Here is a 22356-nt window from a genome sequence, read left to right on the forward strand (position 1 = left end):
TTAAAGCATATGATCAGTCTTTTCCTGTATAAGGAGTGTTTCTCCTTGCAAGGTTATTATTTGTCTCATGAAATACTAGGTAGACTAAGCAAATGTGAAATATTTAACAGCATCAGGCTGTACAATCTTCTTTTATCCACTTCAGTGCAATGTGTCATGTTATGGATATTTTGAAAACATTAATGTATGGTATTAAAAACCATTCACTGCACCAAACCATCCTGTGATGGTGTCATAATGAACAAGATATTATTACACAGCTAATCCTGCTGACTGACTGCTCTGCAGTGCTGTCCTCTTCTTCCCTCTCCATTGTCCAGCTTTTCTGTCATGCTTCCTGGCACATTTTATCATAAGATAGAGATCTTATCTAAATAAGTTTTGAATTTGTCTGGGTTTTGTAGAGGTTTTTTACATTGGTCTGTTGCTGACAAACTGTTTCTCTTACTTTCACTACCCTTAAATAGCTTACAAAAAAATCAGGGGTTTTTTGTTTCCCTTGCCTTTCCCTTCCTTCATAATATAGTTTCAACTGCCTCCCTCAGAAACATTTCATCACTACAGATAATGTCTAAATAACATCCTTCCTTCCACACCAGACAAACTAAATTCTTTTACTAGCAATCTTGCTCTAGTGCCCAGATATTCTGATCTTTTAATTTTTAAGTCAAATACAGGAGGTACTTGGCATCCCCGAAATGCACATACTGTGGAACACAGCACTATCCTAAGTATGACTCACTAAGTCAGGTCTATCAGTAAGCTAAAACCCAAAGGAAAAATTCAGACTCTTCTCCAAATGGACATGATGTCCAAATATGATAAAATTCGGCTATGCAAAAAATACCAAAATGTAGAGATTTAGTTTCAGTATACAAGTTCACTGTGGTAGCAAAAAAACCAGAGAATGGTAACTAGCTGATAACCTAACAGATGTTTTGAATGGCTTAAGGCAACCATGAATTTTGGCTGTGAAGGAGGAAAAATCGAAAAGGAAAGAAAAAAGAAATCTAGTGTCTCAGCAGATTATGCCTGGAAGAATCAGAATCAATATATGCATTTAGGGTCCTAAATGGACTACCTTGAAAATGTCATGAACACGGCCCACACTAAACTCAATTTTCAGTTCTGTTTTCCAACAGCCTAAGTTGTCAAGTAAAAATGAAGGGGGGGGAGAAATCTGAGAAGTTTTCGTGCATTCATAAAACACAGATCCGTGATGACAACCTCAAGCAGAGCACTTCCAAAAGAATCCCAAATTTCAAAATTGTTAATTATCATGAAATAGTATACATGTAATTGAAAATAAGGGCAGCACCAGTTAAACTAGTTAAACATATAAACATTGAACTTGCCTGTCAATTCCCAAATATAACCACAAAGTCTGGGGTAATTAAAAATTAAAGTTAGCCTTTTCTCATATGCACAGATTTTTCTTCTCATAACTTGTGGCCATTTGAAAATGTACCATTCATGTCAGTCTCATTCTTCCTGTACTCCCTTTCTCATTACCAGGCAAGTTTTCCAAACAAGGACATTAAAAAAAAAAGCCCAAGGCAGTGAAATATTGCTGATACTGACAGATATTCAGTCAAGACCAGTATAGTTAAAAAAAAACCCAAATGTACACACACATAAAAAGTTACCAACTTCCTACCTATATTCTCTATTGACATCTTTTCTTTCTAGACCTGTTCTGTTCCAATCCACACTTCCAACGTGAATTACAAATATTACCTTGTAAATAGCAAAAACTATGTTCATGTTTTTATGTTTTTAAAAAAAACAAACCCAGGCACACAGTGTCTCATGATTAAAGAGAGAACACACCTAGGTGAACTTTGGATGGCCAGAATGCTGATGTTCCCTAAACAGGTCTATGGAAAAAATCTGATGCTCTACAATACATCAAGTGAATGCATGCTATAAGTGCACGCTTACTTTGGGAAAGTCTGGGGTCTGCAGCAAAACACACATTTTTCATAGTACTCAACTGCAAATAATGCGAGAACCTCCACTCCTTCACAATTTGCATCTCAAGGATAGTCACTGCATTAAAGAAATTCTGCCTTTTGGAAATTATAGAAAGTGCCATCACCAATATGATAAATGAACCTCACTGTAATATACCATTTCTCATACTGTGCCAACATTAAGAGTGCTCTTCTCTTTTGCAGGTTTGAGCAAGTAATATATTATCCAGTAGCATTTTATAATAATGGTTATGGACACAAGTCCTAGTCATTTAAATGGAACTCAATTGCATGCTCAAGTGTGCTGAACTCAGAGTTTGAAGACTAAAAGTGATCTTTTCAAAACTGCATCCCACCTGACAAAACCACTACAGAAAATGACTAATAACTAGATTGAGATTCTCTGAAAATTCTGAAGTGGCAAAATGCTTATGTCAGTAGTATTAAATCATTCCTTGCAAGGCAGGATTATGTATTTATATTTGCTGGGGGAAAAAAGCACCAAAAAAACACCTCTCACACTGTTCAGTTTATTTTTAGTTGCTGGAGTTTACCCTAGATTATAGTTTCTGGGCAATTTCTATAACTGAATTTCACCAAAGCTCACTACAGCCATGGCCTCAGGAAGAAAAAAAGAGGAAAGCAGCAGTACTAAACACTGTGAAAGAAGGTAAGATGCTGAATCTAATCAGATTTTAATTGGTTTGTCTGGAACATGATACCAAAACATCACTACTGATTTACAGTTATAAATTAGAACTAGATTTATTTGAAGCTAATTTCATTCTCCAACTGAAAGATAGCTATAATCATACCAAGAAAAGTAAGTAACTATTTTGCAACAGTTTGCACTTCTCAAATTCATATTAAAAAGCCAAAAAGTAGCAGTGAATTGAACTGCAGAAGTCAGTGCTATAAACTGCAAATTCTTTCTGATCTCTAAGTTGTGGATTCTGTGAAAATTCCATTTCAGGGATATTTAACACCCTTGCCTCTCATTTGTTGGCAAAATTCTGAGGATACATGGATTGTTGAACTGCTCTCTCTCACTTCTCTTGAATGGGCAGGCAAGTGGGGCAAGGCCACAGTGATTAACCATCTTCCTCCAGCTCCTACCCTATATGTGAAACTACTCCCTTCTGCTCCTCTACTCTTCCTTTCATAGTTGATACAGGAGTGACTTTGTTTTGGGAAGTGACAGGGAGGGAGCTCTACCTAGGAAAACCACCACCCTCTGACCCCAACTGGGCTAAATCAGACCATTCCATTTGATGTTTTTCCACATCTCTCCCAGGCTGAGAAGAAAACAAAACCAGTGCAATGAAGACCATTAATTAAAAGGCACTGCACAGTTGCTTCAAATTTCTGTAAAATGGTTATGAACTTCAGGACAGAAGAGACACCACCAACGGCAAGAGTCAGATCTTCAAGGATTGAGCGGGAAAGATCAGCTTCCTGTTCCTCCTCACGTGGTTTCTCTTATGTCAACTACCATGTTTTTCTGTGATAAACAACTACTGTGGCAATCTCAGAAATGCAACAGAACTTGAGCCCTGAGGTAAATTAACACATCCAACCTGAGTTATAAAAGTTAACGTCACAGAAGTTTGGACCCAAGTTTGGACCCAGGCAGGTGCTTACACCTAGGTTATAGTGTTGCCCAGTGTAGAAACAGAGCAGCATTTGAAAAGCCCTGTGTGTTTGTCCACACAGATTAACACTTCTCACAGTTAACTTGAGCTCTTTGGTAGTTTTCAACTGATAGACTGAAAAAACTGAGGACTACGTACTGAAAGCACATGTGTGAAACTAGTCAGACTGAATTATGGCAGCAAGTCAGATCAATCACTTCTGGAACACAGATTCAGTTGGAAAACTACCGAGACCTAGAATTTGACACCACAACATCTACAGCATGGTGTTCAAATCAGTATATTACTCTTCTTGTCTGTACAAGACAAGAACTTATGCTACTATATTTAATTAGAAGGAAAGTTTAAAACTCAATCAAAATCAGGAAATACCAGGCAAATGTCAACAGTATTGCCTTAATTCAATACATATGCATCTCTGATTTACGTTTTTAACTAGTGTATAAGTGTTTATATAACATATTGTTACTATCTTTAGAAAATGTCCTTAGGGAAATGTATATTTTCGCTCTTTGTTTCCTTTGCAATCTAGACTGAATTTTGGTTGTGCTGTGAAACATACAATTTCCAAATCCCCTTTTTTTCTGGCTGCCATATCAAATAACTTCTCTGTATCATTTAGATACTTTTTAATATTAACCTTAAAGGTTCATAGCATGACCTTCCTGCTTGCACAGACAGACTACACCACCTCTCCACCCAAAATAGTTGCAGTCAGCCTGAGCATGGCATATTTGAAAGCAGGATATTATTGAATTATATATTCTAAAACCACACCATTACTTTCTACAAATACAAGAATAGATAAAGAAATAAATTTTCTTATCTTTGTTAACCTAATCAACCTAACTAATTGGTCAAAGAGAGAAAGGCAGAAAAGGAAATACATAAATTGCACATACTTACATAGCAGTTGTTCAGTTAATGCTTATTCACAGTCTTTATATGTTCCTGACCTATTTTAGGCAAAACCCTCTAACTCTTGGTTCTATGCTTACTACTTGTAACATTTGTCCCAGTCATAAAAACTATTTTCTCTGAATTCATTGCTAGGAGAAACTCATTTCTTCATTTGCATTTACAAATACAATTTGTTCTTTGGTGTATATCTGCCAGAGCACTCAAAACACCAACTTGATACGCTACTTGAAGAATACATCATCACCATTATCCTATAACTTTACTCTTCCTTAAGGAAAGCTGAGGATTAAAAGCATTGCATGTTTAAAACTGCAGATGAAATGAGATTCCTGACCCTAGTGATTTGATATTCACAGCTCAAACGCAGACAAGCCTTACTCTAGATTTAAATGTGGGTCATCCTCTCCAAGGAAAACTCCATAATTAAAAATAATATTTTTTTAGAATCACATTTATTCTCTCTTTAAAGCTACTCAAGTTCAAAGTCAAGTCCACAGAGGCTTAAATATTTAAGAGAAAAGCCTGAAAAGAAGGTTATTATCTGCATTTAAGTAAAGATGATTCAAAGAGTACATAAATCTATTGTATCTAAACAAAATAAGAAGTACACCAATAGGATAGAAATATGCTAAATACACTAATTTCCTAGAAATAGACTGCTCTGGTTCAACAGTTGCTTAAAAAAACAAATAGATTAGCCATAAAAACAACAAAAAACATTGGTTGTTAGTTATGATGCATGAAAAATTAAAAAATCTTTCCAGTTTTCTCTTGTTCATTAGGCTGACCAACTTGGGGTCTAGCAAAGAGGAAAAGAAAGAGGAATAGAATTGCTAATATGCAATTACACAAATGTTTTAGAATAACCAGGGTGTCTGGCTACTGCTTTGTTATATCAAGTCCTGTTTCCTACGTCACAAACAGTATGCAACAAAAGGATGTCTTCTCCACACTCTCCCTTGGTGCCAGGGAAGGTCATGGAGCAGATCAACTGGAGTGCCATCACACAGCATGTGCAGGACAAACAGGGGATCAGACTCAGCCAGCCTGGGTTTGTGAAAGGCAAGTCCTGCTTGACCAACCTGATCTCCTCCTGTGACAGAGTGACCTGCTTAGGGGATGAGGGAAACATTGTGGATGTGTCTACCTGGACTTTAGTAAAGCCATTGGCACTGTTTCCCACAGCATCTCCTGGAGAAACTGCCTGCTCATGGCTTGGCTGGGTGTGCTCTTCACTGGCTAAAAAACTGTCTGGATGGCCGGGCCCAGAGCGTTGGTGAATGGAGTCACATCCAGCTGGCACCTGGTCACCGGGGGTGTTCCCCAGGGATCAGTGTTGGGGCCAGTCCTGTTTAACATCTTTACTGATGATCTGGACAAGGGAATCGAGGGCACCCTCAGTCACTTTACAGACACACCAAGATCAGGGGGAATGTTTGATCTGCTGGTGGGCAAGGAGGCTCAACAATGGGATCCGGACAGGCTGGATCGATGGGAAGAGGCCAATGGTAGGAGGTTCAACAAGGCCAAGTGCCGGGTCCTGCCCTTGGGTCACAACAACCCCGTGCAACTCTACAGGCTGAGGGAAGAGTGGCTGGAAAGCTGCCCAGCAGAAAAGCACCTGGGGGTGCTGGTCAACAGCAGCTGAACATGAGCCAGCAGTGCCCAGGGGCCAAGAAGGCCAGTGGCATCCTGGCCTGTATCAGCAATAGTGTGGCCAGCAGGACCAGGACACTGATTGTCCCTCTGTACTCGGCACTGCTGAGGCTGCACCTCCAATCCTGTGTTGAGTTTTGGGCCCCTCACTACAAGAAGCACATTGAGGTGCTGGAGCGTGTCCTGAGAAGGGCAACAAAGCTGGTGAAGGGTCTGGAGTACAAACCTGATGAGGAGCAGCTGAGGGAGCTGGGGGTGTTCAGCCTGGAGAAAAGGAGGTTGAGGGGAGACCTTATTGCTCTCTACAACTACCTAAAAGGAGGATAGAGCAAGGTGAGGTTAACAAGTTAACAAGTAATATGAGAAGATGACATAAACTCAATTTGCAACAGAGGCACTTTAGATTGGGTACAAGGAAAAACTTCTTCACTGAAAGGGTGGTTAAGCATTAGAACAGGCTGCCCAGGTGGGATCACTGTCCTTGAAAGCATTCAAAAGGCAAGCAGATGTGGCACCTAGAGACATGGTTTAGTGGTAAACATGGTGGTGCTGGATTAATGGTTGGACTCCATGCTCTCAGAGGTCTTTTCCAGCCTAAATGATTCTACCATTTGAACTATTATCAATATTTTATCACTAGCATTTTGTTGCACAGAAGCAAAATGTATACATTGTTCCATATTTGTTCACTGACCTCAGGTAGCAGCCCAAGTATATTATACAGGTAGACTTAAACAGTTATTTTAAAAGTTATGTGTATAGTTTTCATTGACAGTAATAACTCTGATGTAAATATGCCAGCTGTAGGAGCTGACTATGGGACATAAACTGTAGGTTTCATTTAACATTCAAACCCCAATATTCTACTCAGGCTGAGTAGCTGAGTCTGCAGTATTTGCAGTGACACAAAGTCTAATAATCCACAAGAAAGCCTGGACTCTTCTGACATAACACTTTCAGTAACACTCAAATGCAGATATTTATTTTTTTTTAATGAAGCATCTTTTCAGTGACACTACATTTTTAAGAGTCTGGTAATAGAATATCGTGAGATTTTCACCTCAGGGTTACTAAATTCAATATTGCCTAGATCAATAGTGACTCAAAGTCATCACCATTTGATGAGAATTTGGAGCTCAGGTTAAAATGTATTATGAGCTTAGACTAGCTCCTAGTGAATAGCTTCATAACTGACACTAACAGCTATGGTTGCTGGCAGTCTCAATATAGAACCTTAAATTCAATGGGCACACAGCGTGATTTATTTTCTGGACCTATAGCAATCCCTCTGAGTTAGGGTTGAGGCACACTAGCAGGACACCATGAGGAGTCTCAGACTGCAAGTTGCTTACTTGTATCTGTCCCAAGAATAAAAGAGTATTAGAATACAGACAGATTTTTCAAATACCAGATTTGTGTCATTGCTTAGAAAGAAAAAATAAGTTATTTCAAAACTAGATGACCTCAGGCAGCACACTAAAACAGAATAAACCTTCCTCTCACAGACCAATTTATTAAAACATCTGGTTTACACAGCACCTTAATCCTGCTAAGATACAAACTGCTTGCTTAAGAAATTAAACATTTTTTAAAAGCCTGGAAACTGTATTCAGGTAATCCGTCATATGACGTCTGATTAGAACAAGCACCACATTATTTGCTACTAAGGAAAAAGCATACTCGGATTTCAAAGCAGCACAGATGTGGGAAGATTCGAGGCAGAAGAGAGCAGGTGGCAGGTTAGCTGGCAATTACGAAATGTGTAAGATTATAAAATTACTAAGATTTAATTGTCAAATGTATACATTTTAAACTAGCAAAAAATAATCTAGCATTTGTATGGCATTTTGCCTTTTAATGTTATAAAGTAGAGAGATTTCTTTTGTACATTTAAAGTTATTTTATATTGTTGTTCCACAGCAAGTTTTCAAATAAAACCTTCATGATTAAAAAGCTCACTCAGTTATCAATATCCTATCTCTGAAACACAGTGCTTTGATGGCCCACGCTGAGAAAAATAAAAACATAAACTGCATTCAGAGTTCAGTACCAGATGATCAGAGTCTACAGTTCAACGATTAAGAAAAAATATTAACTACCATGTTTCCAGCATCTACCAATAAACTGTGTAAAAACAATGCTTATGTATACCTTTGTTTCACAGTATTTTTAATAATCCTAATTTAAAGGTAAAAAGTATAGCAGATGCAGAAGACGTATGTTAGCTAAGCTTCCCAAGCACTGTGCATAAAAATAGTTTTTACTACTCCTGCTTTAGTAAAATCAAGCCAGGTGCTCCTGCAATATCAAAAACACACAAATGCCAAGAAGTGCTGCAGGATAACATGAAAAATAAAAATAATGAGAAACATCATTTTCTATCCATACATCTGGTCCAGCTGGAAAGGATCAGGCACTGCCTTTCTCCACCTTTATCTCCCCTTTACAGACCAAATATGAAAAGGTCAAAAGTATTCACTCCTCATTGAGAAAGAACTTGGAACTCTACCTTCAGAGATGAGTGAGTCAAATAACGATATGGAACGAAGAGGTGATTCCAGTGGAGAAGATGAGAAATCCATAAACCAAAAGGAATTATAATCCTGGTCCCACTGAAGACAACGATAAATCTCCCACTGATTTCTCAAGGGCCAAGATATTCATGAAAGAACAATATTATTCACATAAACAATGAACTCTCATGAAAACAGCATGTGTTACAAATCACATAAAATCAAATCAGAACAAAGAGTGAGAGAAATCCCACTGAGAAATGATTCAATAGAATGATTCCAAAAACAGTGAATACATATATTCTTGCATGAATATTTGCAGAAATGACAGAACAAAATCAGATGTAACAAAATATGTCCTCTAATAAGTTGCTTTTCTTTCTTCAAGCTCCACAGAACAGGTTGCTGAATAGGAAAGTAAAGAGTTAAGGGTCTACTAAGTAATGCAATAGTGGCTTAACAACATATTCAGGCCACCTCCAAGGAAGTCCATTCCCTCTAAATTTCTCTTAATTCCTAACAAGCATACACAGAACACGTTTTCCAGTCACTTTCAATGACAGATTAAAAAAAAAATCAGAAACTCAAGCTAAGTAAATTAAGCTATTTATCTCAACAACCTGAAAGAAGACCTTGCAGATCTCCCTTTCAGAAACAGTACAAACATTCAGCAACAAAACAAAAATAATTTTAGAAATAAACTTCTTCATTACTTGCTTTGAAGAGTTTTGTTGTATCAGCATGAGAAGGAGCTTTTAGTAATTCCTCTGAGGTTCACAGTCACATGCAGTTTACATGAATAGTATAAACAGCTCTATATGAATATGCAATTTAGTCTCAGACAAGTATATGATTTCCTATAGAGAAAAAAACCCCTCAAGAATCCCACTACTTCATTTCCATGCTCTCAAATGCAATTGAGTCACTTTGCACTATTTCCAACAGATCGAGTTTAAGAACAGGATAGAAAGAAATGTTTCATAAATGGTCTAGGCAACATGCTCTAGTTATGCACCTCCCCTACATGTATTCCCAAATCTGAAGTGAAGCATCCTGGCTGCAAAACAAATCCAGTATTTCTTTTCCTCTGAATTTATGAAAGGTAGTAAGTCCTAATAAATTATTACAATTTTACCTAAAACAAAACTGTAATGGACTGGAAAAATAATGTATTCAGTTATTCCCCAACAGCTTCCCTTTTCTGGTCTAAAACTCCATCTATTTAGCCTTCCCTCCTAAATATGATTTTCTAAATTTATTTTTATTGCTGACCTAGTCTTTCTGTTAACTATTCTTTTTTTTTTTTTTTAAAGTGCAAGGATCAAAATTGTATAAGAAGTCCTAAAGGTGGATGGATCACTGCTACAGAAATGAAGAAAAACTAACTCTCACTTCTGCAGTACTGATATTATTTGAGTATCTTCCAATAGCTCGCTTTCTTTTAATATTCGGTTCTAAGCAGAGAGTAACGACATGGTAAGACAAGCTCCTTATGAAGATAAACTCAGTGTGTTCTCAGACAGAAGAATAACTTCATTATGCTATAAGCACATTTTCAGTCAGCCACGTAACCTTATGAAAAATATGGAAAACATTCCTCTTTCTCCTTGCCTTGGTGGATCATTTTACGATATCTAAGAAGGAAGGCATCTTCTCTATAGCCTGTTCCTTATCTGCTTCAACACTTCAATCCTATAGAAACAGTAATCAAAAAAAATAAAATCACAGAGACTGACTTCAACGTAACAACTGAACATAATCTGAACTTTTTATAAAACTGGGCACTCTGCAGGGTGTAGCACTTCCAAAACACTAGTCCATGGATTACGGGCACCTCTAAAGTACAAATGTCAGCAGTGCAAAGCAGTTGATGAATAATATTAAATTAATTGTAATCATCTACACTTGGGATACCAACAGCAGGGACAGTAACTCCATTTCTTACTTCTGGAAGGATGACAAAGTAACATACTACTTTACCAAGCCCCCACATGCATAACTGCTCTCAAGGCTGGTTGGCTGTACATAGTCCACAGCCCTGAGCTACAACAAGAGAAAACAAACAAATGAACAAAAGTTAAGATGTTTCCTTGTAAGTGAAGAATGAGAATCCTGAGAAGAATTTTGATGGCAAACTTATTTATGAAAGAGTAACTTTTTTCTAAGACAAGCAGAACTGAGAGGTGAATGCCACTTGATTTCACATCCATGCAAGAGGCAGAAGAGGGAAGCTGACCCAGTTCATGTCTGTGATGCGAAGTGAAGGAAAATAAATGTTTCTAAAACAGAAAATGTGTTGAATGACAGTTAGGAACAATTCACTTGCAGTACAACCATTTTTCCAGTGAGCTTATTACAAATCACATGATACAGACTCATATTACACACAAATGGCTCCTACAGGCTACCAGAGCCAGTAATGTATAGTCTCCATTTCTTTGAACAGTTTATTAATCTGTTTCCCTCCACTACTGTATTATATGTCAATGTTGCATCTTAATAACATATTAACTGTCAAGGAAAGGAAGCACATCTCATCACAGTTTGTTCAGGTCAAACACCTTACCCAGATAGCATACCTACGAGTTGCCTGCTTGTCTCTAAAATATTAATCCATTTTGTAACAGCTTGTAATTAAAAAAATACACTCATTGATCAGAGCAATGAGGTGCAATACTGAACTTCCAGTTGTAAGTGTAGAAAACCAAGTTAGTTTCATTGAGAACATCTGAAAGGATGTACCTACAACTTGTTCTTTTAGCAGTGTCTGTGAAGACACAACTTCAATATACTCTGTGTGGGAGGTGCAAATCTATAGATGGAACAGGCACAGTTTTATTAAATTTCTTCATTTGCATGGAAGTCCAAATATAGACTCAATTTCCATCAGAGAGGAAGGTGAATCTGGGGACTCAGATAGTCAAGCATGCAACCAACCCAAGCTTATGTAAACAAACAAACAAACAAACAAACATCTTTTCTCCTTTAAATATTTGCCCACACAGCCTGGCAAACAAAGCTGTTCACAGAGATGCAACTAACAGGAATCCAATCCACAGGCACTTCTTGAATTAAGGTAAACAAAGCAATGACTGTACATATGCTCTTAGCTCCCAGACAACTCATCTGTAGAATTAAGGACCCAAGCCCTCACTTTCTCTAAGCATGTGAAAATATGATCCAGTGTTAAGGATTCTGTGTGTCAATCCCTTACACAGAAGTCAAATGTTAGGCACATTTGCTGAATTGATTTGTTACAGAAATGTAAAAATAAACATAATGCAGATGTACTAAATCATACAGAACAAAAAAAGTAAAAGCAAGAGAAAAGTGACAACTGGGAAGTCAGGAGACTTGAATTCAGTAATAGTAGATGATTAGATGGGTTAGGCAAAATTCAAATTATGTTTGCAAAAACTTCAGGTCTGGCTAAAAATGGGAGAGAGTATTTTTCACAGGCTTAAAAACAAATGAGTAAGCAAATCTGCAGCAGAGAGGAATCAAACAAATGACAGCAGGAACTTCTTTCACTATTATGACACTGAAGTCAATGTATTGCCCAATCTCCGCTCCAAACACACTCTTCTCATCTGTCTTCCAAGAAAGGCAGATTTTCAAGTCAGGAGACCAATTTACAGCATTTTTTCTGTCATCTGTGCATCTCAGTTCCAAGATGAAAAGTATACGTTTTCAAGCCAGTATGATTTAATAAAATTTACTAGAACACAAATTTACTAACTGCCACTAAGAACCCTTGCCTCTGAGTAGAAAGAACCTTTACAAAAGGCCTAAATCAACTTGTTAGGAGTTTTCCAGATGAAAAGCACAAAATACATAAGCAGTTCCATAATCAAAAGATACTACACCTGCATATTAAGAAAGCTTCTTTTTCCTTTGCCTTTTTTTAAATAGAGAAGAATCTATTCTTGCAAGCAATGTTATTAACTGCAATTAAGAGAAAGAACCAAGCCTCATATAACTTGACAGCATTATGTTCTACTAATTTCTAGTGAACAAGAACAGTCATAGAGAGCATTCATACAGTTCAGTCAATGACATCCTATTATAACAACATATCCAGCATTGTTACACAAATTACATTGAACATTTATACAATTTTTTCTGTTATGTCTCTGCCAGACAATTACTACTTCTGTAGACTTCAATGGTATATGAATAGTGGTGGTATACACACAATATTCCATTTTCCTAAGAGGCAAGCAAATGAATCAACATTTAAAATATAGAACAACATGAAAGACTTTGAACTTACCTTCTTTTTTTGTGTCCTGTTCCTGCCTCCCAACCAATCATCCATCTGTTCCTCAATCTCTTCAATTGAAGCTCCATGATCATATGATGGTATATATGTATTTGATTCCAGAGCCATGTACACAGGGAATTCTAATTTCGGTTTCTTGACTTTAGGTTTCTTCTCCTCTATACAAAAGTAAAAAAGAAGAAAAAGTAATGCTACTAGTATTGCAGAGATGTGCAATTCAGAAGCAGGCTTAGCTCCTCAACTTTTAATCCTATATTAAAATTTCCACTGAGGAAAAGGCTTCAATTTCTTTGTTAAAAAGAGAAGCAGGGTTTTGCATAATAATTTTATTTTTATTAGAAGTAAAAAGGAATGCACCCACTTAGCCCCTCTTCCATCTGAACTATGCCTTTAAGGGCCAGATCAGCTCCTCAGAATCAGTTAGCTCTTGTTACTGCTGCACCACCTAGCAATGAAGATTAGTACAGGCAAAAGCACAGGAGTTGTTAAAAGACTTCAAAAGTTCAGCAAGCTTCAGAGCACTGGCAAAGGTAGAAAGGTGATGTTTAGACCATTTTTGTATTACTTTATGGTCAGCTATGCTGCCTACAAACGTCTCTGTCAATGGATAGCATCTTTATTCTCAGATTTCTGCAACTACAAACAGCTCTGTTCTAGCACTTGGACATTTTGGGAGTTTTAAATGTTGGACCTCATTTTTCACACTGATCACTGGTCTCTGCTCTCTCTGTCCTTCAAATCGTATTTAACTGGAGCAGCAAACTTAAGGGATAGAGAGGAAGGAGGGACAACATAACCTAAACCCCAGCAAATAAAATGATCTTAGAAGAAAGATTTAAGATGGAAAATTGACAGAGCTGTTGGAAAGACAAGAAGATAAGGGACAGAAAGAGAAGCTTGAACACTCAGTATGCCCAGTATGACTCCTCTGGTTTTTCCTCATGTTTTAAAAATATGCTGTATTCACAATAACTAGATGCTTCTAAACTGAAAGAACTGATCTAACACCTCACTGCAACCAAGAGAGAAATTCAACTCTGACTCCACCTTTCCACTCTCTACTGCATGTTTTTATGCTCCTCTGTCTTCTACTGTGCTTCGACAGTCATCCAATCACTTAGCAAACTAACTCAATTCCCTAAGCTAGTAGAAAATTACTCTTTACACTCAAACAAAAAGAAAAACATCCAAGTTATTTAAAGGTGGTGGGCAAGGAAAAGAAGGACCATATTTGCCAGCAGCGGAGGGCTGCAAGATCAGCTTATCTGCCTTTCCAACCATGCCCTAATACTTCAGAGGAAAAATCTTTTTTGTGGAACCTTCTTTTAGAAAATCCTGAAGTGGACAGAGGACTGTTCCCTACAGGCTCTGATGCAGAATTTCTTTTCCTAACTGTATATGTGCAGAAACAGCACAATGAAAAAAACTCCACGGATTTGACAAACTCCTAGGAACTGACTATTTAAGAAAACAACAGAGGTGGAGAGAACGGTCTCATAGCACCTTTCGGAAGTCCAAAAAGAACAGGAAATTTATACAGATCTTGAAAGTTAACAGCATGACTAATTCAACTTTTCATTGTTCAGTTTCATTGTACATTGTTCAGAGACCTGTTTTTGTGAAAAATCTCTAACTTTGCTTGTCAAATTACTCTCAATAAATGAAATACTAAGTAAAAACTTGTATTTGGAATTTTTTAGCATCCCTCTATAGGTATGCATAGTAAATATAATGAAATGACAGATGCTCCCTAAAAAACAAAACTAAGTGAAAACCCAAAAGCACCAGCATTTTTCTCATTGTGCAGATACTATTAAAGACAACATTGGTACAAAATTCTTTTTGTCTATTTCAAAAGGTAATTTTTATAATCAAATCACATATATTTAATATTATTTTACTCCAAAATTGCCATGTGTAACAGCTTCTGGAGTCAGAGTCAAGATTTGCATGGATAAGCAACAATGGCTTCACCAGCTATTTACCCCAAACACATGTACTGGCAAAAATATTCCAGCATGTTAACTTAAATGACAATTTTCATCACTGTATTTCAATCCTACAAAATAATCAAACCCACCATGTGTTCACTTGGAATTACTTAACAGTGGAGACAGTTGGCTTTTATTGTATCTTGCACCCCATTACCTACTGTTTATTAATTATGCCTCTCAAAATATGCAAATAGTTAAAGCCTGAATGCTTCTAACCAACATTTAAAATGAAGAGCGGAGCCTGCCAATAGGTCATCTATGCTCTTTCTGTAGTTTTAGAAAAAATTCTGTAACAGTATTTCCAGAAGACACTGCATCTCTCTTTAAAATGAGGTATCAAAGACAGTATCTAGGCTTTCTTCAGACAGTTAAGCAACAGAGGAAGACCTAACATAGATAAGACACCCTGCTGTTTGCTGACAATCAAAGGAACACAAAATCCCACCTAGAGAAGATGGCTGTACAACCTCAAACAAGCACTCAACCAAAATTAAAAAAACCTTATCTCTACTGTCTCCCATGCATATACAAAAAGATGAAGGAGTTCAGCATATCCCTTAAATACCACAAAGGCTGTCATATTGAATTAAAAAAAAAAAAAAAAAAAGAATTGAAGTCACAGCACCTTTGACATAGGGCTCCCAATAACCCATTGAGAACAGTTTCACCTCAGAATTTTCAAAGTCATTTTTTTAAAACAGGAATGCATATAAAAATGGTTTAATGGTAACATCACGAAGGATTTTAGACAGAGGAATTTCAGAAGTTATATTCAGAGGTATGATGTCTCAACTTAAGGCAGCCAAGTACCGTTGCTTTTTCAGGTGAAGATGGAGAAGGCAAAACCTCACTGAAACTATTTCAGCCAAACAACGGAAGTCCACAGGAAATACTTAGGAAGAAAACCTCCCTCTTTCATGCTATCTTTTCATTATCAGCAATTCATGGCAGCCCAAAAGATACTTCCAATCTGACCTAGTGCTTCCCCCTGAAGAGAATATGGATCAGGTTTTCCAAATAGTAGATAACGCCTAGACAGCTGAATCCTGTATCTGCTAAGGCTTGACAGCCAGCCAGGAAGTTGGTGCAGCTGCCACCACCACCACCTAATGTAAGGATGTGTTTGATTGTGCTGACAGTAGTGACAACTAGAGCTGTGATTCAGAGTTTTGAAATGCAAGTGTTCCCTTAACACTTACTGTTGTCTTCTAATGGTGCTGGGTTTAGCCCATCTACTATAACAGAACAGGCTTTTAAAATGCATTTTTCTCCTCCAGTCTCAAATATTGTTCTAATACTGTTACACACAAACCTAAGTGAAATGCATGAAAAACATTCAGAAAAAGATTTCATAGATTCTTCTCAGTATTGTGACTGTCTGCTGGAGACCCAATCAGACCACTATGCCTTATGTGGGCACCAATATCCAACATCCCTTGACTTCAATCAGAGTTACTTGTGCTCATACAACTAAAGCAGGGGAGAGAAAATAATCTTGGTTAAAACAGAGCCTGACTTCAAGCTCAATAGGGTAAATGAATAGCTTACTCTCATTACTATTTTCTGAGAACATCATGTACTTCAATTGCCAAATTACAGTGTAGTAACATCACTAGTTTATTAAATAAAATAAAAAAACAAGGCAACAGCAGTAACTAAATGGAATCCAAGGTCATAAGCACAATGGAAATTTTTTGATATCTACCACTAAAATGGTAGTAAAATGATTCATGACTTTACGGAGTTCTAGTCCTTCTGTAGCAGAAGAAATTTTATCATTTGCTGATTTCATACTGCTAGGATACTTATTTTCTATAAGTATTTTCCACCTGCAGAACTATCAAGTTCTTTACCACAATAATAAATTTGACTGTGTATTTAACAACTTAAGATTTAAAAAAAGAGATAGAGCTATGTCCCCTACGTTTGAACAGCACATAAACACACCTATCACTGGGATGCCCAGAATTTAACAGATAACACACAGCTAACTCTCATAAAGTATATAATTTTATGTTTCTAAAGGCCTCCAATACTATTCCTGTACTGGCTATACATTTTCCTAGTTTTTGGTGCCATGATGTGGGTTTTGAAGTCTGATGAATGACTTGCACATGGTCAGATACTTTGACCTTCCTTGTTACTTCTTCCATGCTGTTACTACATTAATTTTATCAGTGGCAGAATTAATAGTATCTGGCTAATGATTCCTTGCTTTAAGATATATCAGCTGTCAGATAAGAAACCAGCTAGCCTTTTTGGATCAAGTAATCACATACTAAAACAGCAGTGCTTTTTTCCATAACAAGTATCAGAGGTCCTGTATTTTAAAGCTTGAAGAAAAATATATACTGATTTTACATGTTAGTTGGTATAAACAAAAAGAATTCAGAGAATTTTTCACAGAAAGAAAAAACTGCTTCATACAGAAAGAAATAAACCAAAACCAAGTTCTGAACTTCTGCAAAGAAGGTATGACACATCAAGTTGCAGCTCCCTTTCTCTTCAAGGCTTCTAAGCTTTAAGTATGAACAAGAATTCACAGAAAATATAGTCCAAAAAGACAGTGATGTCTTGAAAATCAAATGGATAGGCTGCCTGATATCTCATGCATTGATAAGCAAGAAATATGAACCACACACAGAGGTAGACAGCAAACATCCTTTTGGCAAATTAGTAAGATACTGCACTGAGATCTCTTTTTTCAACACTGTACACTTACCTACAAAACCAAACCAAAGCTTTTAGAACATCAAAATTTGTTTTAAATGTGACAGAGAAAAATTCACTTCCACATACAGCAACACAGTCAGACAGAACACAAAGAACTCGGAAGTCCAGAAAAATTTCTACTAAGGTTTTGACAGTGTTGAAAAAATGGAGCAAACCATGTTCAATATCAATGCAAATATGGGGCAAACACACATATGTTCAAAAAAGTACACATTTAATACTCATAATAAAGTCAATGAGATTATATGAATGAGTTAGAGACAGATATACACCTCTGCTGAACTGGGACCTACAAGCTAGTTTATTTTTCGAGCAAACTGACTAAAGACATGCTCAGGGTCGAATGCATCCTCAGCCACAAAAAACTTCTCACAAGCTGCAGATTTTGATGCCTTTCATTTTTTTCTCTGAGTATCTATCCTCCCCAAAACTTCTAATTCCCCCCAAATACAAAAGGGTTAGAAACAAGGCTCCGATATTTGAGAGCTAATTCGCCTTCCAACAAATATACAATGAAATATGGATTGCGCTCATACACTGCACATTAGTGGAATATTTTCCATAAAATCTGAAGCAAGTTTTGCGGGGAGAGGTATCGTACAAGCCTAGTTGAAACAACTGGGAAAAGCACATGAGCTTGCAAGTTCAAAATTCTTTCGGCAGGCCTGCCAAAACAATCAGTGAAATGGATGATACATAGTTTGCCATAATTAGGCTTCGGAGGTAACAATTAAGTGATCAGAACATTCACACCCACACCGACCAAAAAAGCATGCACTGCATGAATTAATTTTCTCTGAACCTGCCTGTCAGCAAATCATTACTGAGCAGACATGTCAACACTGCATTTTGGCAGAGATTAATACTAAACACAATTATCCAAGACATTTGTCAATTATTTGGAAGTAAAAGGAAAATCACCTTCAGTATAGTGCTAGATTCCATCAGTTTGGTCAAAATGGTTTACAGGGATGAGGAAAGCACAGGAAGAAGTAGGAACATGGACCAACTGGTAGTCTGGGACCAATCAAAAGCATTTTTGAAAAATACAGTTAAGGACCTTATGCCATATCTGCACTTACAAGGGACTGTGTGCAAGGAACCTCTGATGTAAGGGCTCACACTTATGGTGGACAAGCAACCTGAAATGAGCTATCAGAGCAACAGGAACTTAGGTAATCTGTGATTCTGTAAACAGAACAATAATCACAGAAGAAACACCATTTTATGATAAGAAGATGACAAACTTTAGAAGACTATATACAAACCCAGGCCCCACTACATTGGAAAACTAAGTAAGTTCAGAAGATCCACAAAAATTAAGCGCTAAAGAAATGCTTTATATTAAGAACACCTGCAGATAAATAAAACTTTTTTTAGGCACAGACAAATGCTAATAATGAACTACTGAAAGCTACAGCTGGAGAAATCTATACTGAAATTAAGATATAACTATATAATAGTAAAAATTGTCTCAACAAACTAAGAAGAAGAGAAGGCATTTCGAGGCCTTCTGATCAATATGATTTCTTGTATAACAAGATGCACAAAGCTAAAGTGCATCACTGGTACAAGTCAAACAAGACAAGTCAGGAGAACCAGTATTTTTCACTGACTTTTGCCAATATGGGTCTAAAATAAACACATTATACTGAACGATCTAATGATGTCTCCTATCCTAGTTTTCACGAAACAATATAAAAAGCTACCCAAGCAGCATGCTGTATTCTGAGCTGTCTGGAAAGGGAGAACAACCAAGCCTAACCAAACATGATCAAATGTATAAAAGGTTTCAGTACAGCTCTGGATGTTTGGTGGCAGGCACTTGGGTAAGAGTGCTTTGCTATAAGGCCCTGTGAAGAGACACAACATAACCACATCATACTGCATCACACCACATCATAAACGCCCAACACAGCCCTAGTCATACAGCCATAGGACTTGTAACTTCGTACTTCAGTTAAAGCTTGAATGATGGGAGTGATAAGGAGAAAGTCCCAAAAAACTACAAACTATTCAACATGGTTTATAACTAGAAACAAACCAGTTACTTGCCATAGATTATTCCAGATGCCTTGTACATCACAACAAGAATTCTGGATTTACAATGCAAATACATTTGGTAACTGGGATGCCAGTGAAGAGTTCACCTGCAATATCTACCAGGCGCCATTTCTTTAAAAGGGCATATTGTAAAAATAAATGTAAGTCTTCATATTGAAGGACAGGGAAAAGAAACAAAGAAGAATAGAAAGTAAGAGAACTACCAAGCCTAAGTATAAAGAAAGAAAAATAGATGCGTTTCCCCAAAATGGATGTGGTTGAAAGAAGTATCCATGCAAAAAGAGCTTGAGAGCTGCAAGAATTTGTCCTGATAACTACTCAAACCTTGCAATTTAAATTTAAAAACTGTCAGAGTCATCTGTCCTGACACTGTATCCTTAAGTCATCTTCGTTTAATGACTATTTGGTTCAGCTAATACATTCTCTATTTTACATCATGTGACTATGAAGGACATATTGTTAAAGAATCATTCCCTGATGAAGGGATCACATACATGTGACACTACAGAAGAGGAAGAAGTTGAAAGAAAGTTTATTAATTAAAGCACTTTCATTCAAAAATAAATTTTGTGTTCTGGTATCTAAATGTGAAAAATGCATCAGAAAACGTAAGGTAAAACATCTCTATTTTTGTCTCTAAAACAGTTATCTGTAATTCCACACAAAACCATATTTCCTAGAGACATAAGGTTATAATGTAAGTTGCTGTATTTCTGTAAGGTAAAGTTGCTATATTTTATTAAGGTAGTAATGATCATTTTGAATGGATTGAGAAGTGATAAGCACTGCAAAAATGCCACAAAACTAAATCAAAACTGTGCATAATATTGACTTACCAAGAAATTATTTTTTTCACACTCCTTAACAAATACAGCACTTTAGTGACATCTTAATTCCGTCCTCTTGTTCCTATTTTGCAAATTATATTTTCCTCCTCCAGTACCATTCTCTGTTTTTAGTTCAAGCTGCCTACAGAATACTGCACACTTTGAGCAGGAAAGCAGGTAGACATGGGGGCAAACCAGCAATTAGGCCATGAAAAAACAAGCACTGTAAAACAGCTATTGCTAATCAGCATGAGATACGTTTACTCAATTAGACAGATGGAACTGTTATTGTGAACTCACATCCAAGGGATGGTCTCTAAAATTAAGAAGAACAGGGGCAAACAAAATGCACATTTGGTGATTTACAACCTTTCTATGCTAATTGGGAAGTGACAATGCAGAGCAACATAACGAAATAAGCAAATTTAGCAGATGCTTTGCACATAAGCTTCAGGAAAAAATGATAACCCCAGCAGACATGGGGGTTATGCCGTGTTGTACCCAGCAATGTGACAGGGGACAGCGTGGTGCTTCTCTCAGAGGTCAGGGGTGACCTGGAGGGGGAAATGCGCCAACCTCGCACCTCTCAGGTGTGGGCACTGCTACTGAGGTAACAACAAAAAAAAAAAAAGGCGACCTTTCAGTGACACAGGAATCTGCACACTACAATTTAATGACTTTATATTTTCATTTGCACTTCTGCTTTCAAAAAGTAGTCCTTTTAAAACATTAGTTCACAGATTTCAATGAGGAATGCATGCCAGCTATTATGAACAATGGCAATACACTGCTATCTGACAATTTAACAAGTTTTTAATAACCCAAGTCAAGACCCTTTTCAAGGGCCTATTTTGTGGTAGGTATCTCAAACATAATGGCAGGCCTCCCTAACAAGCATTAAATGCATTATTTTCCTAGATTTGGCCTGGGTCCACGATGCTCACTGAGGTGCTGAATGTTATCCATTTTCCCAAAATGGATTTGGCTACAGAGAAGTTGGGAATTACCACTGAAACTGGATCTCTTTGCTGATTTTACAAAATTAAGCTATTTTGTAAATATAAATTATGCAGCTGTATTTTAAGTGCCTAACGGCTTACGCATACTCCAAGCTAGTAAATTATCACAGGGCACTCAAATGCACTTGTCAGAATAAAGGAACTTAAAAAGCATGCACTTAAGTATAGTAAATAAAGCAAGCATGCACATACAAACGCAGACAAAAAACTTTTTAAACTGTCTTCAGAAGAGGGTAGGTTTTTTGTAGGGTAGTTCATTGTCAAAAGCAATGAACTGAAAAAAGAAAAGGAAAAGTCACCTACAATTATTCTGAATACTTTATTAAGGGAAATCTTAATTGCTTTCTCTGGTCTTTTATAAGAGTGTAAAGACTTTAAAGCACTTATTCCAACAATAGCATGAATCCATCTCTGAATTCTGCATTCATGCATTTGGAAATTCACATTACGTTCACTTTCTATCACAAAAATCAACTCAATATGCACAAAAGAATCATTACACACGTTATTTTAAAAAATATTTACAGACAAAGAGAATACAAGAATGTTCAAAACTCAAGATGTCACTTGGGAAAATGTTTACTTCAAGATCTAGAATTTTGAGATCTCCTGCTCCTGTAAAGCAACATTTCTAGCAAGGTATGTTCTTTTTGCTATGATACATCACCTGAGTTTTATGCTTCTATTGGGAAAAAAGCAGCAGCCTACTGCAAAATTAGCCA

The 22356-nt window shown here is 37.0% G+C and overlaps 1 protein-coding gene across 1 annotated transcript in view; it reads right to left on the bottom strand.

Moving 5' to 3' along the window:
* Positions 1 to 22356, bottom strand: part of DNAJC1 (DnaJ heat shock protein family (Hsp40) member C1) — a 108048-nt gene that overhangs the window by 28599 nt on the left and 57093 nt on the right. Inside the window, exon 8 of the mRNA XM_017817062.1 lies at positions 12989 to 13155. Within this exon, the coding sequence (XP_017672551.1) occupies positions 12989 to 13155 (167 nt within the window). The remainder of the gene's footprint in view (positions 1 to 12988; positions 13156 to 22356) is intronic.

Source organism: Lepidothrix coronata, unplaced genomic scaffold (genome assembly GCF_001604755.1).
Source record: "Lepidothrix coronata isolate B3197 unplaced genomic scaffold, Lepidothrix_coronata-1.0 Scaffold59, whole genome shotgun sequence".
Classification (NCBI taxonomy): domain Eukaryota; kingdom Metazoa; phylum Chordata; class Aves; order Passeriformes; family Pipridae; genus Lepidothrix; species Lepidothrix coronata.